The sequence below is a fragment of the Solanum lycopersicum genome, chromosome 6, assembly GCF_036512215.1.
Source record: "Solanum lycopersicum chromosome 6, SLM_r2.1".
Lineage (NCBI taxonomy): Eukaryota > Viridiplantae > Streptophyta > Magnoliopsida > Solanales > Solanaceae > Solanum > Solanum lycopersicum.
In genome coordinates this window covers 42,178,727-42,191,799 of record NC_090805.1, presented here as the reverse complement: position 1 = coordinate 42,191,799, position 13,073 = coordinate 42,178,727, and the positions used below count along the sequence as shown (strand labels likewise).

The 13,073-nt window shown below is 30.8% G+C and overlaps 3 protein-coding genes across 3 annotated transcripts; 1 reads left to right on the top strand and 2 right to left on the bottom strand.

Moving 5' to 3' along the window:
- Positions 1-344: 344 nt before the first annotated feature.
- Positions 345-3,677, bottom strand: LOC101259644 (uncharacterized). Its single transcript, XM_004241890.5, has 5 exons — positions 3,273-3,677; positions 3,140-3,190; positions 2,990-3,049; positions 712-783; positions 345-627 (listed from the first exon to the last, which is right to left on the bottom strand). Exons 1-5 carry the CDS (start codon positions 3,406-3,408, stop codon positions 590-592), a joined length of 357 nt encoding a protein of 118 aa, XP_004241938.1. The 5' UTR covers positions 3,409-3,677; the 3' UTR covers positions 345-589.
- On the top strand, positions 3,631-7,094 carry LOC104648074 (uncharacterized). Its single transcript, XM_069298795.1, has one exon. It carries the CDS (start codon positions 6,585-6,587, stop codon positions 6,963-6,965), a length of 381 nt encoding a protein of 126 aa, XP_069154896.1. The 5' UTR covers positions 3,631-6,584; the 3' UTR covers positions 6,966-7,094.
- A 3,488-nt stretch (positions 7,095-10,582) lies between these two features.
- Positions 10,583-12,757, bottom strand: LOC543684 (auxin-regulated dual specificity cytosolic kinase). Its single transcript, NM_001247632.2, has 5 exons — positions 12,234-12,757; positions 12,003-12,138; positions 11,769-11,905; positions 11,560-11,683; positions 10,583-11,446 (listed from the first exon to the last, which is right to left on the bottom strand). The coding sequence occupies exons 1-5, from the start codon at positions 12,633-12,635 to the stop codon at positions 10,851-10,853; spliced, it is 1,395 nt and encodes a 464-aa protein (NP_001234561.1). The 5' UTR covers positions 12,636-12,757; the 3' UTR covers positions 10,583-10,850.
- Between the last annotated feature and the right edge of the window lie 316 nt (positions 12,758-13,073).

The following is a 13,073-nucleotide window of genomic DNA, read 5'->3' as shown; positions in this document are numbered from 1 at the left end:
TTATGTAGTCTTAAAACCAGTGATTAAACAGTCTCTATATATAACTTGACACGATGTAAAGCTGGGTAAAATAGCAATTGGCCTTTTTGTTTTATATGAAAGGATTGAATGACATAATCGAATGGAATCCAAATTTGGTTAACATAAAGATGACTTCAACCTTCTCTCAACAGGCCAGGATCAATAGCCTTTCAACCTGAGGAAATTTTTGGCACTCATCCTTTGCCTGGGGAATAAATTTTAGCAGTTAAACAACAGATCAATCTTGGCACCAGACGGTACAGCTTTTCTATATATACGAAGATAACTTTATACTAGTATTAGAATTTGTCACCAACATAGGGTTAACAAACAACATAATCAACTAGCAACACAGTTTGACATTTGAAGTAAAACAGTAACATAGAAGTTCAAAATAACATCATATCTGCAATTTAAATGCCAACACTCTAATAAATCACATCCCAATAGAAAGCAGTCTCAGATTTTTACTGCCATAATACAAAACAAAAAAAAAACTAAAATAAGAGTTTCAAGGTTCCAGTGCATCAGCATGATCTTTTCCACTGCAATGAATGTATTGGATCCTCTAGTGACCATACTTCTGAAACTCCCACTCACTGTTATCTGCACAGAAAAGAATAATTCCAAAATTACAAAATACTCACAGCCCCTCTACAAACTAAAACACAGTTGATGAATGATAAGTACCTAATGGGCACACTTGACGGGTCTTGAGCCACCGACTGATGCAGTGAAAGTGGAAGGCATGATTACATACACCTGAGGAAATCCCAATCAATAATTCTGAAGCATACCAATATAATTAAGAAAAAATATGCGGACCAGTATAAATAACAGAAAGTAGGTAATAAAATAACTCCAAAATGCACATAGAGCTAACTAGGGTACATAAATGAGAGAAACAGATGAAAACCAGCAGTAAACTAGATTAATTTCCTTACTTATTAAGATAAAATAAGAGATTGACATGCTAGTATTACTACACAAGAGGGCTCACATACCAAACTATCCAGAGCAAAGTTTATCAAATCAATAAGCATAGTTTGACGAGCACATGTAATAATAAACATGCAACTGAAACCAGGCGAAAGATCTCTAGTACAAAAAAAATTATTTTCATGGAACAAAATCCTCACTTGGATTTCAGTTGCAGACTTAAATGCTAAAACATGAAATAGGCTGCAACCATTGACGTTTTTACGTCAAAGATCTACATAGCCCTAGACCGCTTCATAGTTCTTAATGTGTCACAAGCTGTTTGATGTATCATAAGATCTGATGGTTTCACCGCCTAAAGCTTCTTATACAGAATTAGAATTAAATACCTACTAGTTGACAGGACTATTCGATGGTTCATCCATAACATTCTCAAAAAAAAAAAATATCAAGTGATCCTACTACAGCCTATTAGAAGTAATGAAGCACTCATAGATAATGCAGATGCATATAAAGCTGAAAAGACTACCACCCATATTTATCCCGCACATTAGGCAGACATGATGTTCCACTGCTGGCAAGTGAACTAGCAAAAATTAATGACTTGTTCTTCATTATATTTTTACATGCATTATTTAAGAAAAAGTGCAAGTCTAGATAAGCAAATTATGAATGCATGCTCTGAATATGCAAAATAACCCAACTGTGCTTACTTCATCCCATAAAGTACATCCAGTGCTAGTTTCATCCATTCTGTTTTATGATCATTGCAACTCTATGCATCTAAATTTAGGTAGTCTTTTCGCTGCACATGACCCCCTCCAATCTCCATAGTAAGTTCAAGGTAAAAATGTTAATGTGGGAACGAAGGTAACTGACTTATAAACCCCAAAGGAAAAATGTAGAAAAGAGAAGAGCCAGACGCTAAAGGAAAAGAGGCATGTTACAGCAAAAGCTAATCGGAAGCCACCTGAATTAGGACAAAACCCACCCTCAATTCCTAGCACAGTCAACACAGCCCTCAATACACAATTCTTTTTCTCCTCCGTCATTGGCCAAAAAAACTCTACACCTACATACACCTCCCGAAGCAACAACAAAAAAAAAAAGCTTTCCACTCTTCTGGATACCTTTATTAATTATTTCAGCATGATTAAATTTAGAGGTTTGATTTTTAGCACATTGGTGCTTTCATTCATGCTGTAAAAGAAAGAAGAAGGAACAGAGAAGAGGAAGAAAATTCTGTGTATGGAGTGAGGTGCAAAATTCTCATGGAATGAAAGCAACGAGTGAGGGAAGAGGTGCAGTCTTTTGGTGGAAAGTCTAGAAGTAATATATAGGAGTATGCACAGACCTTTCCTCCTTGGCTTTCTTTAACTCTTATAATGACCAGACAGTTCTTCAGACTACATCTAACTCTCCTAAAGCCAATCTCACACACCTTCTAACTAGTACATCCTCGCACCTCCTCTTCACATGCTCGACCATCTCAAAACAACTTCTCACATCAAACAAATATGTCATATTATAGGACAAAAAGTCACATGCTCACACGAAATGACTTTGATCACAGATTGAAATTTGGAAGACAACAAAAGGCTCTGGGGACCTATGGATACATTACTTATGATTGAAAAAATATGCTTAATACAATGACCAGTAAATTTCATTACACGACATACAATATATGTGTCTTGACACAAGCACAAACCAAACATCAAGACAGAAATTCATAAAAATACTACAAGCATCTTTTACCATGACATACGTTCATCCTTGCCTTTGATTACCAATATGGAATAAAAATATATTGTTTACAAGGCACAAGGTGATGTATACACAAAAAAGTACTGGTATGGAATCAGAACATCAAAACTCAGCATATATAAACTCACAAATAATCAATTCAATGAACACAAAGTGTAAAACAACATAACAGCTTCTAACTGAGATGATTTCGGCTCGTTAAATCCAAGTATCAAGTTTCCAAATAATAGAGATACATAAACACTTCCGAAAAATAGCTTACCCCAGGCAACAGTGCACTCCTCGCTAGTAGCACTAGCTTGATTAGCTTGACATTCAATGCCTGAGAGAAAATTTCACACAAACGAAACAAATAAATACATGATTAAGGTCAAATTTGTTTCACCTAACCATAATTTTCAAAGATACTCACAGAGATCCATGATATGGTTCCTGCAAATAGCACAGTTGTCTACAACAATATCTGCATCAACAATTTCACAAATCACGTTAGCTAAACACTAATTTACAGCATCAATCGATAAGAAACAATACAAAAATCGTACCCCAAGCCCATAAAGAGACAGCGTTCCACTTTTTGATCTCAAAACGCTTGGGTTTCTTCGAAGAAGAAGAACAGCATGGAGGTGCGGTAACGGTGGATCCTTCATCGGCGGCAGCCATCTCGACGTCTGTAGACATAGCTGAGAAATCAATCAACAGAATACGAATCCAAAATTCTAGGGTTACCGATCGAACTTCTAATAAGAGGAAAGAAAAGTCGGTGAATGGAGCTATAGTGTCAACATGTTTGCGGGTAAATTTGTGTGAAAACCATGACCAAAAGGGTAAACTACTACTTTCAAGAAATTATTACGCCTCAATTTAATATTTTTTGATAATTATAATTCTTCCCACTTTTTTTTTTCTTTTTTTTTTTTTTAGGAAATAGTCCAAATTTGTTCAGAAATGCTTTTGCTTTTTTCTAATTTTTATTAAAATCTGATTAATTCGAGCTTATTTTCACTCTCGGATTCCTACATGCTCAAACAATTATTACTAGTAAAACAATTTTTTCTGTGTGTTTTACTGCACAACCATAGCATAGTAAACAAAATTTAGAAAAAAATATAATTATGATTTTTTTGGTTGTAGTATGAGTCAAATTTAAATTAAAAATAATAAAATTCTATTTTTAAGATAATTTAGGATTTGAAATTAATTCTTTTAGTTAAGTTATTGTTTAATATCATAAACAAACACAAACTTTAAATCAAAGTTCTAGCTTGAATGGCCTAACGGGCCAAACGAAGATGGCTAATTAGTCCTAGGAATTATTTTGTAACTATCGAATGAAGTGGTAATTTTAACTAAGAATTCGGACAAAATAAAAAAGTTCGTTTTAAGAACAATACCCCTAAAAGAATAAAAAAATTAGCCTTCGGCAAAAAGTATTTCAAAGTTTTAGTACTTGTGCTAAAAATTAACTCAAGAAACACTTTTTAACTCAAGAAATACCTCTTCTTAATGCGTGAGTAGATATCTAGAAGTAAGTCAAATACTCAAATTTACAGTCAAACTTTTCCAATACTTGAGTAGATACGTATCGAATAGAAAACTGAATGATTTTTTGTGTTATGAGAAGATTTTATTTATAGAGATTTTTATTCAGTCCAAAGTTGAAACTAAAACCACTTTCTCCTTTTTCCTTTCGAAATAAGATTTCAAATTCTGGTTAAATATGAATTGTAGAAACCAGATAATTAATTACTAGGCTTCCTATTATTTTAAAAATTAATTTAAACTATTCTTATCATAATAAATTATAAATTATTATATGATAGATTCATAATTGCAGTCTTCCATTATATATTAAAATTCTCCATTAAACACCTACATAATTCTTCATGTTAAGACAAATACTAATCAATAAATTAAATAACTCATGAATAAATTAAATTTTGGAAGAATTTAATTTATTTTAGAATAATATTTATAAGTTGACCGGTCGAGTTTGCTCATGAAAACTTTTAAGTTTTTCATAAAAAAAAAATTGTATCACCAATCTCTATATTAGGACATGAATTCAATTAATTAACTAATTATTTCATCAATTTATATAATTATAATCCAATTTATCGATATATTGATCCATCTCAAAATCTCATTTTTTAATAAATCAAAATGATAATCAATCTTATATATTAGCTTAAATTCTATACACCAAATTACCTAATTACCTACTGTACAAGTTGTAGAAATAGGTACGTGTATAACAAAATGACTTATTTAATGTAACTCTTTATTGAATTAAATAAATAAATTGTTCAATAAAAAATACTATAACAAAACACATAATTAATAACACATTCTAACACTAATTAATTTCGATTAAATTTCTACGTCTTATTTTGAAGATTTTGAACACCCAACAGTTATGAATCATATGTGTGAGAGACTGAAATTATTGATTTATTTCTGATCATGTGGAGACCTGTTTGTTTATTTTTTTATTTTTTAGCTAAGTACACAAAAATTATCTTTATTGAGGATACTGTCTGTATTTTTTTAAGTTACATGCATTATTATTGATCATTAATATAAAAAGGATTACATTATCAATATAATTAAAATTGATTATATAATATTGTTATTGGTTTTTGTTGCTGGTTACCAATAGGATCAGAGTACTATTATCAAAAATAGAAGTATGATTTATTATTTATGAATTTTTATAATAATAACTAGGTCTATATATTTGTATATATTGTATATTCTTTTTTATTAGTTTTCTTTATGTATCTACTATTTCAAAAGTATATTTAAAAGAAAAAAAATATATTGTATAGTATTGTTAATTACTATTTTCGTTCATTTTTACTCGTCTGTTATTCTAAATATATTTTTACTTTATTTGTCATTTTTTAGTGTATCAAAAGAAAAAATATATATAGTATAGTATTGTTAATTATTCTCTCCATTTATTTGTTCTTGTCCATTATTCTAAAAGTATATTTTAACTTTTATTTTAGTGTATCAAAAGAAAATCATATATGTACATACTTTTGTATTTTGCTCCCATTACTCAACATTAATTACTTATTCTCCAAACTGAATCATTTCTCATAATCTAAAATCATATTCCAGTTTAGCTTGTTACGTAATGATACAATACATAAGTGCGTTATTAAACTTGACTTTTAGTTAACAATTATGTCCTTCAACTTTGAACGTACACATTCAACATACGTGACATTTTACTTGATTTTTATTCTTTACATGGTTTATGTGTATTATGTTACATGAGATGTGTATGTCTACTTGTCAATTTTATACAAACTTAAATATCAACTTTATGCAAACTTAAAATCATAGCACATAAATAGCCATTGAAATCAAATTAAATATCATATTTATATATTGTGCCTTAAATAATTATCAAAGTGTTTGTCCATGAAATTTCTACATTTTTTTATTTAGCATATTCTTTTATTATATTATATTTATTCATATTATAGCACATTTATTTTGACTAATATTTTAAAAGATGTATATATTTTTTTAATTATTTTAATAAAAAAAATTCTATCAATTGATGAAATCTATTTTAAATTATTAAATTATAATCAAATTCACGTCCCAAGAACGATGGTACTGCAAATTTGTCCCTGATATCTGTTAGAAGATCAATATATATACAATTATAATCAATTATAATCCTTATTTTAATTTATATTAGGTGTAATAAAATAAAACTAATGAAAATGCAGAAGATGTGAACCTTAATTTAAGCAGAAAGCACATGCTCATTATTTGCACCTCATCGATCCTCAAATTAACTCTCTTCTCTCCGATTCATTCCTCAAATCTCAAAATTCATGGCTTCAAATCCTGATAATATCGTCGAAAAAGCGCATCCAACCACCGTATCCCGAAGGGGACCACTACCTCGCCGGAAATTTTCGTTCCGGAAGAAGAAGTTGCCGACGGTCCGGCTAGGAGGCGGGAAGAATAACAACAATCGCCGGCGATTCTCCGTCGCGAAGCTTTTCCGGCGAGTGAAATTGCGGTGGCTGAAGTCGCAGTACACGTGTTTGCTGAAAAAAATGAGAGAATATTATCAATCTGCTGTGAAGGATATAATGGAAAATGGCGGAGCATTGGATTCGTTTCAGCAGCGTTTACTATTGGAGACTTCTTTTGCTGTTCCGGTGATGGGCCTTTCCTTCAATACTTTTCCAAATCATTATGGCACTTGAAGTTTTTTTTTTTGATGTTTTTTTTACTTGGAAAAACTTATTATTATTGAAAATAATTGGAAAATAAATCCTCAACAATGCATCATTTTTTAAAATATTGAATAGATTCATTACATATTTCTCGGATCATTTTTATTTGTTCAGTATTTCTAAAATAAAGCTTTTCACTTTTAGCATATCAAAAAATAAATTATTATCTATTAAGTATTTATTTATTTTGTTATATCTATAGTCAACTAAGTACATGACATTTAATTATTGCAATGCATGTTTATACGATGCATGAATGTTTGTGCTGGTAGATGCTTGATTTTTGTGGTTGGTGACTTCGTATTTTGAAAAATTCGAATCAAAAATCTCAAATTATGAATGAAAAAAATATTTATCATTCAACAGAATCGGATTGATATGTTCGGAAAAATTTATCCTAAGCAATATCTAAAACTCCACGAAAGGTCAAAGTGGCTCCTGGTGTAAGCGAGCTAATTATGGGTAACAAGTTCTTTTTTTTAACTCGTTGTTTGATATCTATATTAGAGTTTGATTGTATTAAAATTCACGTTTTCAAACTTTCGATTTATGATTATAAGAAATTTGAATTATTCACCGATCATTCATATTGATGGGTAAATAAACTACGAGAAAGTGTTATATAATCATAATGAGTATTTGAAAATATAAATACACCATTAAGGTGGACAACGCACATGAAGGTGAACATACATGATAACATGTACAATATTTATTTTTATATATACGAAATTCGTCTCTAAAAATTTGCATTGTAGCAGTTTATAGAGTATTTATTTTAACGTTATATAATAAGAAGAATAGTTGTGTGACACTATACATGAATTTTATGCTTCAAAAGTATACAATGTACCTATTTATTGAACAATAACATATTTACTGTAATTTCATAAGTGAAATTTGAGAAGGGTGATGTCGTATTCACAATCTTACTTTTATTTATGAAGTTAGAGAGATTTATTTCTAATAATCCTTAGCTCAAACAAAGTATATAAGAAAATAAAAAAATGTAAAGTAAATATAGTAGTGAAGAAGTCATCCTGAAAACAACAAGTAGCAACAACAAATAATACGATAATAAAAAAACAAGTAATACTAAAATAGAAAAATAAGGCAACAAAGAGAGTAACCCGAACAATACTGATAACTAATATGGAACTAGACAAATTGTACCCTAATCTCTGACCTTCATATTTTTTCATCTAGGGTACTATCCTCGATAAGTTGCAGGTATGTGATTATGTCGTTTCTAATAACATTTCCCAAATATATAATCGGCTACCTCTTCTTTTACGCTATCTATAATTAACTTTTCACATTTTCTTATTAAGACATTCTACATCTTTTTTTTATATGTTCGAACCATCTCACGTTCGTGAAATATGCTCCACTTGCGCCTTAAAAGGGGCGGGGAGAGTATCATGGGATTTTGAACTTACAATCAACGTACGTGATGAGAAAGTTAAAATTCGAAGTGTAACTTGTTTTTGAATCAAGTACAGCTTAGAGCTTAGAAATATCACATGGCCTTGTCACTTCCATTTTTTGGTTTTGAAGAAAATCAAATAAATGAATTAAAAAGGTCATTTTAAAAATAAATAAATTAATTAAATTATAATTTTCTCTTCAACTCATCTCGAACCAAAAGGAACAAAAAATATTAATTATTTATTATCTAAAATCATTTCCAAAACTAAAGACAATCCATCAAAATATTCATATTAATCATCAAGTATTTTTAAGAAAACATAACTTTGACAAGTTCTCAAATCGATCAGTGTGAGCCTTTAGAAAGCCTATAGGAGTAAGATTATTTAATTAACTTAAAATAAATGCTTACAGTTTTTATTTTTATTTACAATAAACACTATAAAAGTGTCTACAAATTATTGAATTAAAAACCTCCAAAATAAGCCCATTCAAAAGAACTCTTATTTTGGACATTATAGAACATGTTAATTGTCACTACTGATTTTATTGTTTTTGTTTTCTATAATATAAGAAGGAATCATAAATCAGGACCAATTAATATAATATAAAGAGCCATGTCATTATGTTAATATGTATCTGGTTTTGTCCTTATGAAGATCATGAGATCACAGAACTTGTCCCTAATCAGACCATATTATATATATAATTTATAATTATTGATAAGATTAACATAAAAACTCGTTGAATAAGCTCTTTCATTTTAAAACGCAAGTTATTACAAAACTGACATAAGAGACACTTGTATTTAAAATAAAAAATAAAAAATGGAAAGGTCAGACTTAATATACCTCCTTAGCCTATGCATTTTGCGATTGGTTAATTAAACGGAAAAGGGCCTAAAATATCCTAGAAGTATTTGAAATGGTACGAAACTATACTTCATTTATCTATTGACTCCAAACTACCTTTCTCATCCACCTTTGTGTTCAAAATTGAATACTTATTTAACGATTTTAAATTTAAAATATTTTTTTTGATACATGACACTCAACTATTTGTTGTAATTTAACTTATTAATATAATTTATAAATCAATCTACTACCCACCCATTACTAATTAAACCACACCCAATTAATAAATCCGCCCCATTACTAATGCAACAATTGAAAAGCTTACTGTCAATGAATGTTTCTAAAAATTTGAGGAGAAAATGTTTGTAGAAGTAGATTATCATACATTCACGTACACAATCAAAACATATTACAATTAAATTTCTAATTAAAAATTACCGATAAACTTAAAAATTTGACTATGTTCATCTTAATTAATCATTCGTCTCAATTATGTGATGTTACTTAATATATATATTTTTTAAAAGGAATATATTAAAGTTTAAGTATTTCAAACAAATGATAAATATTTATAAAATTATATTGAAAAAAGTGAATGAATTAATTCAGGATTTACTACTTCTTTACTTTTAATCATAAAATTTAAATTCAAGTTTGAAAGAGAATCTCATTAAAATTGTCTTCCTAAATAAGCGGCTCAACCTAAATTTAATTGGAGTTTCAATTCGGACTCGAATAATTTTGAATCATTTACAGGAGTCTGTAATTTCGTCATGTTTCAGTATTGTTTAGGGCGATTTTGATATTAGAATTGGTTTATTAATTGAGTGGGATTTAATTAGTAATGGGTGGGTAGTGGGTGGTTTATAAATGATATTAATAAATTAAATTATATCCAATAATTGAGCGCCAAATATTTTAAAAGAATATTGAAATAGTTTAAAGTTGAAATCGTTAAATAAGAGGTCAATTTTGAACCTAAAGGTGGATAACAAGGGTATTTTAGAACCAATATATGAGTGAAAAGAGCATTTTGAAGGCTATAGAAAGATAGAGATTAATTTTGTACCATTTTCAATATTTCAAGGGTATTTTAGGTCCTTTTTCATTAATTAAATTGTCTGTATTAAGGCACATGTAAAAGTATATTCATCTCGATAAGACCTCTTATTAAAATTTGGCTTTAAATCACTAATTTTTGTTGAACCACTAGTGTTATTAATATCTCACCAACCCTCGCACTGTTAGACTTTGACAATTATTAGGACCACATGGAAGAATAAAACAAAGAGAAGAGAAGAATGATTCTTTTTCGTTTTCATATATAACTTTTTCTTGTTCAAACAACTTTTTACAACTGATAAAAGTCATAAGAATCTTCTATGTACATTGCTTTCAACAACAAAAACGAAAACACTAAAAGGATTTTTTTTTCTCCCAAAACTGAGACTAAAATGTAAACTGATTTAACAAAAAAAAAAAAATACAATTGGAGTACTTAATTATACTATCTAATTCACATATGTTTTACATTTTAAATCTCTTTTCCCTTTCTTCTATTCGTTGCGATTGATCAATAAGAATTTAGTTTGTTTGTTCTTTCATGCTTTACAGTTTTGTGATACAAATGAGTATCTGAGTAAACAGAAGCATCAGTCTTTAGCCTGTGTTTATACCTGTGTCCGACTCTCCGTTGCTTAGCATTACCATCCTCTCTGTTTTCCCCTGCATTATCTACTTCGTTTTCCCTTACACCCGCCTTGTTTTCATCGTTCACTTTAGTCTTCAATTCACCAATTTCTGTTCCCTTGTCAGGTTTTGAGGAGGGAACGACGTAAACAAATGGGCCCATTGGTATATCCTTCATGTCCAAGACTGGTTCCAAGATCTTCACTATGTTGCTCATAGTAGGCCTAGACCTGGGGTGGTGGCTTAAGCATTGATAAGCCAATGCAGCTACCTTCTTGGCTCCTTGTGTCGAGTACTGACCTTCAAGCCGTGGGTCCATTATTCTGTCAAGCTTGTGTGGATCCCTTAGCATTGGTCTTGCCCAATCCACCAAGATTCGCTCTTTGAGGGGGCGTTTCTTGTCCATGGCTCGTCGTCCTGTTATAAGTTCTAACAAAACTACTCCGAAGCTGTACACATCGCTCTTGCTTGTCAAATGACCTGTTTAAAGAAAATGAAAGTATAAGTATTCGTAATAAGTGGGACTACTAAGAAGTAACGCGATAAATGAGACACATAACATCTTAAAGTACACTGATAATCTAAAAAATTACCAGTCATGATGTACTCCGGAGCAGCATAACCATGAGTGCCCATCACACGAGTTGAGACATGTGTGTCATCGCCTTCCGGTCCATCCTTTGCTAGCCCAAAATCAGATAGTTTGGCTCTGTAATCCTGATAATTCATAGCATTATGAGTTTCTAGCTGAAAAAGGTGTTGAACTTTTCAATGTCAAAACAATACTTCGTAGATAACTTACCGAGTCTAAGAGGATGTTAGAAGCCTTAAAATCGCGGTAGATTACTGGTTTTTCTTCTCCGTGAAGGAAAGCCAGTCCCTTTGCAGCACCAACCATAATTTTTATTCTGGTCAACCATGGCAAACAACTCGAATATCCTGTTTTGATACATCACATGAAAAATCAGAAACCGAGAACGGGGACAAAAGTTTTTGTTCATTTTACAATCGATCATACAAGAAAATCAATGCTTACTCGAAAATAGTTGATCCTCGAGGTTTCCCCTTGCCATATACTCGTAAACGAGAAGTCTCTGCTCCTCCTCCCAACAATATCCAATCAACTTCACTAGATGATGATGCCTCAATTGCCCCAAAAAAACCACTTCAGTCTGAAAATTCAACAATTCTAAAACTATTACTACTAATCAGAAACAGTAGTTACAACCAAAAAAAATCAATTTTCAGGCCAAAACAAATTGCTCACCAGCCATTCTTGATGGCCCTGATTTCCATCCAAATCAAGCAATTTAACAGCAACAGGTTGAGCATCCAAACCAGGCTTAATCTTGTCATCAATAAACCCCTTGTGAACGGGTCCAAATCCACCTTTACCGAGAAAATTAGCTGAGGAGAAATCACTAGTGATGAGTTTAAGTTCCTCATATGTGAATACATGAAGATTTGAACCAATGACAGCGTTCGATGAAAGGTCATCCAATGATATAAGTACTGATCTAGAATCAGTACTTATATCAGAAAAAGCTAATCTATGATGATCAGAATTCATCTGTTTACTGTTCTCCATCACCTTCGCCTCCGAACGAACATTATTGCCCTTAAAACAGTTTGGCAGAACAGATTTCCAGTCAATTCCGCAAGTAGCCATAGCTGTTATACTAAATCCGATGAAATTTGATCAGTTTGGTGTCAATTTTTATTGCTTACAAGGTGTTGAACAAAATGTGTCAATGAAACCAAACAGGGAAATGAGTTTGTGATGGTCTATATTATTTTTCATGCATAATATAAAAGGCTTATATATAATGTAAATTTGAAAAAGGCAAGTGGGATGAATAAGTCCTCCTATTTTATTTGACTTTGATATAGAGCGTGTTATGGTAGTATATTATTATATTATATGAAAATTTTGGTCACATTTTCTTTGAGAAAGCTTCTATGATATTTCATTATTTTGGATTTTGAGACAGAAACACTGGATGCATGGAAACTTCTAAAATGACTGGGGTAGAGGGGTATCCAAGAAAGGGTAGAAAGGACAATTGAAGGGGGAAATAAATTAATTGTTTTTTTTTTTGTAGTTATC

Bases quoted from the DNA above. Each gene is read 5' to 3' on its own strand.
- LOC101259644 (XM_004241890.5), bottom strand. From the start codon at position 3,408: ATGTCTACAGACGTCGAGATGGCTGCCGCCGATGAAGGATCCACCGTT. The intron at 784-2,989 runs GTAAGCTATTTT...GGATTTCCTCAG, and splicing joins GGAGTGCACTGTTGCCTGGG to GTGTATGTAATCATGCCTTC. The intron at 628-711 runs GTACTTATCATT...TTTTCTGTGCAG, and splicing joins CCGTCAAGTGTGCCCATTAG to ATAACAGTGAGTGGGAGTTT.
- LOC104648074 (XM_069298795.1), top strand. From the start codon at position 6,585: ATGGCTTCAAATCCTGATAATATCGTCGAAAAAGCGCATCCAACCACC.
- LOC543684 (NM_001247632.2), bottom strand. From the start codon at position 12,635: ATGGCTACTTGCGGAATTGACTGGAAATCTGTTCTGCCAAACTGTTTT. The intron at 11,906-12,002 runs GTAAGCATTGAT...GTATCAAAACAG, and splicing joins CGAGGATCAACTATTTTCGA to GATATTCGAGTTGTTTGCCA. The intron at 11,447-11,559 runs GTAATTTTTTAG...TTCTTTAAACAG, and splicing joins TCCGGAGTACATCATGACTG to GTCATTTGACAAGCAAGAGC.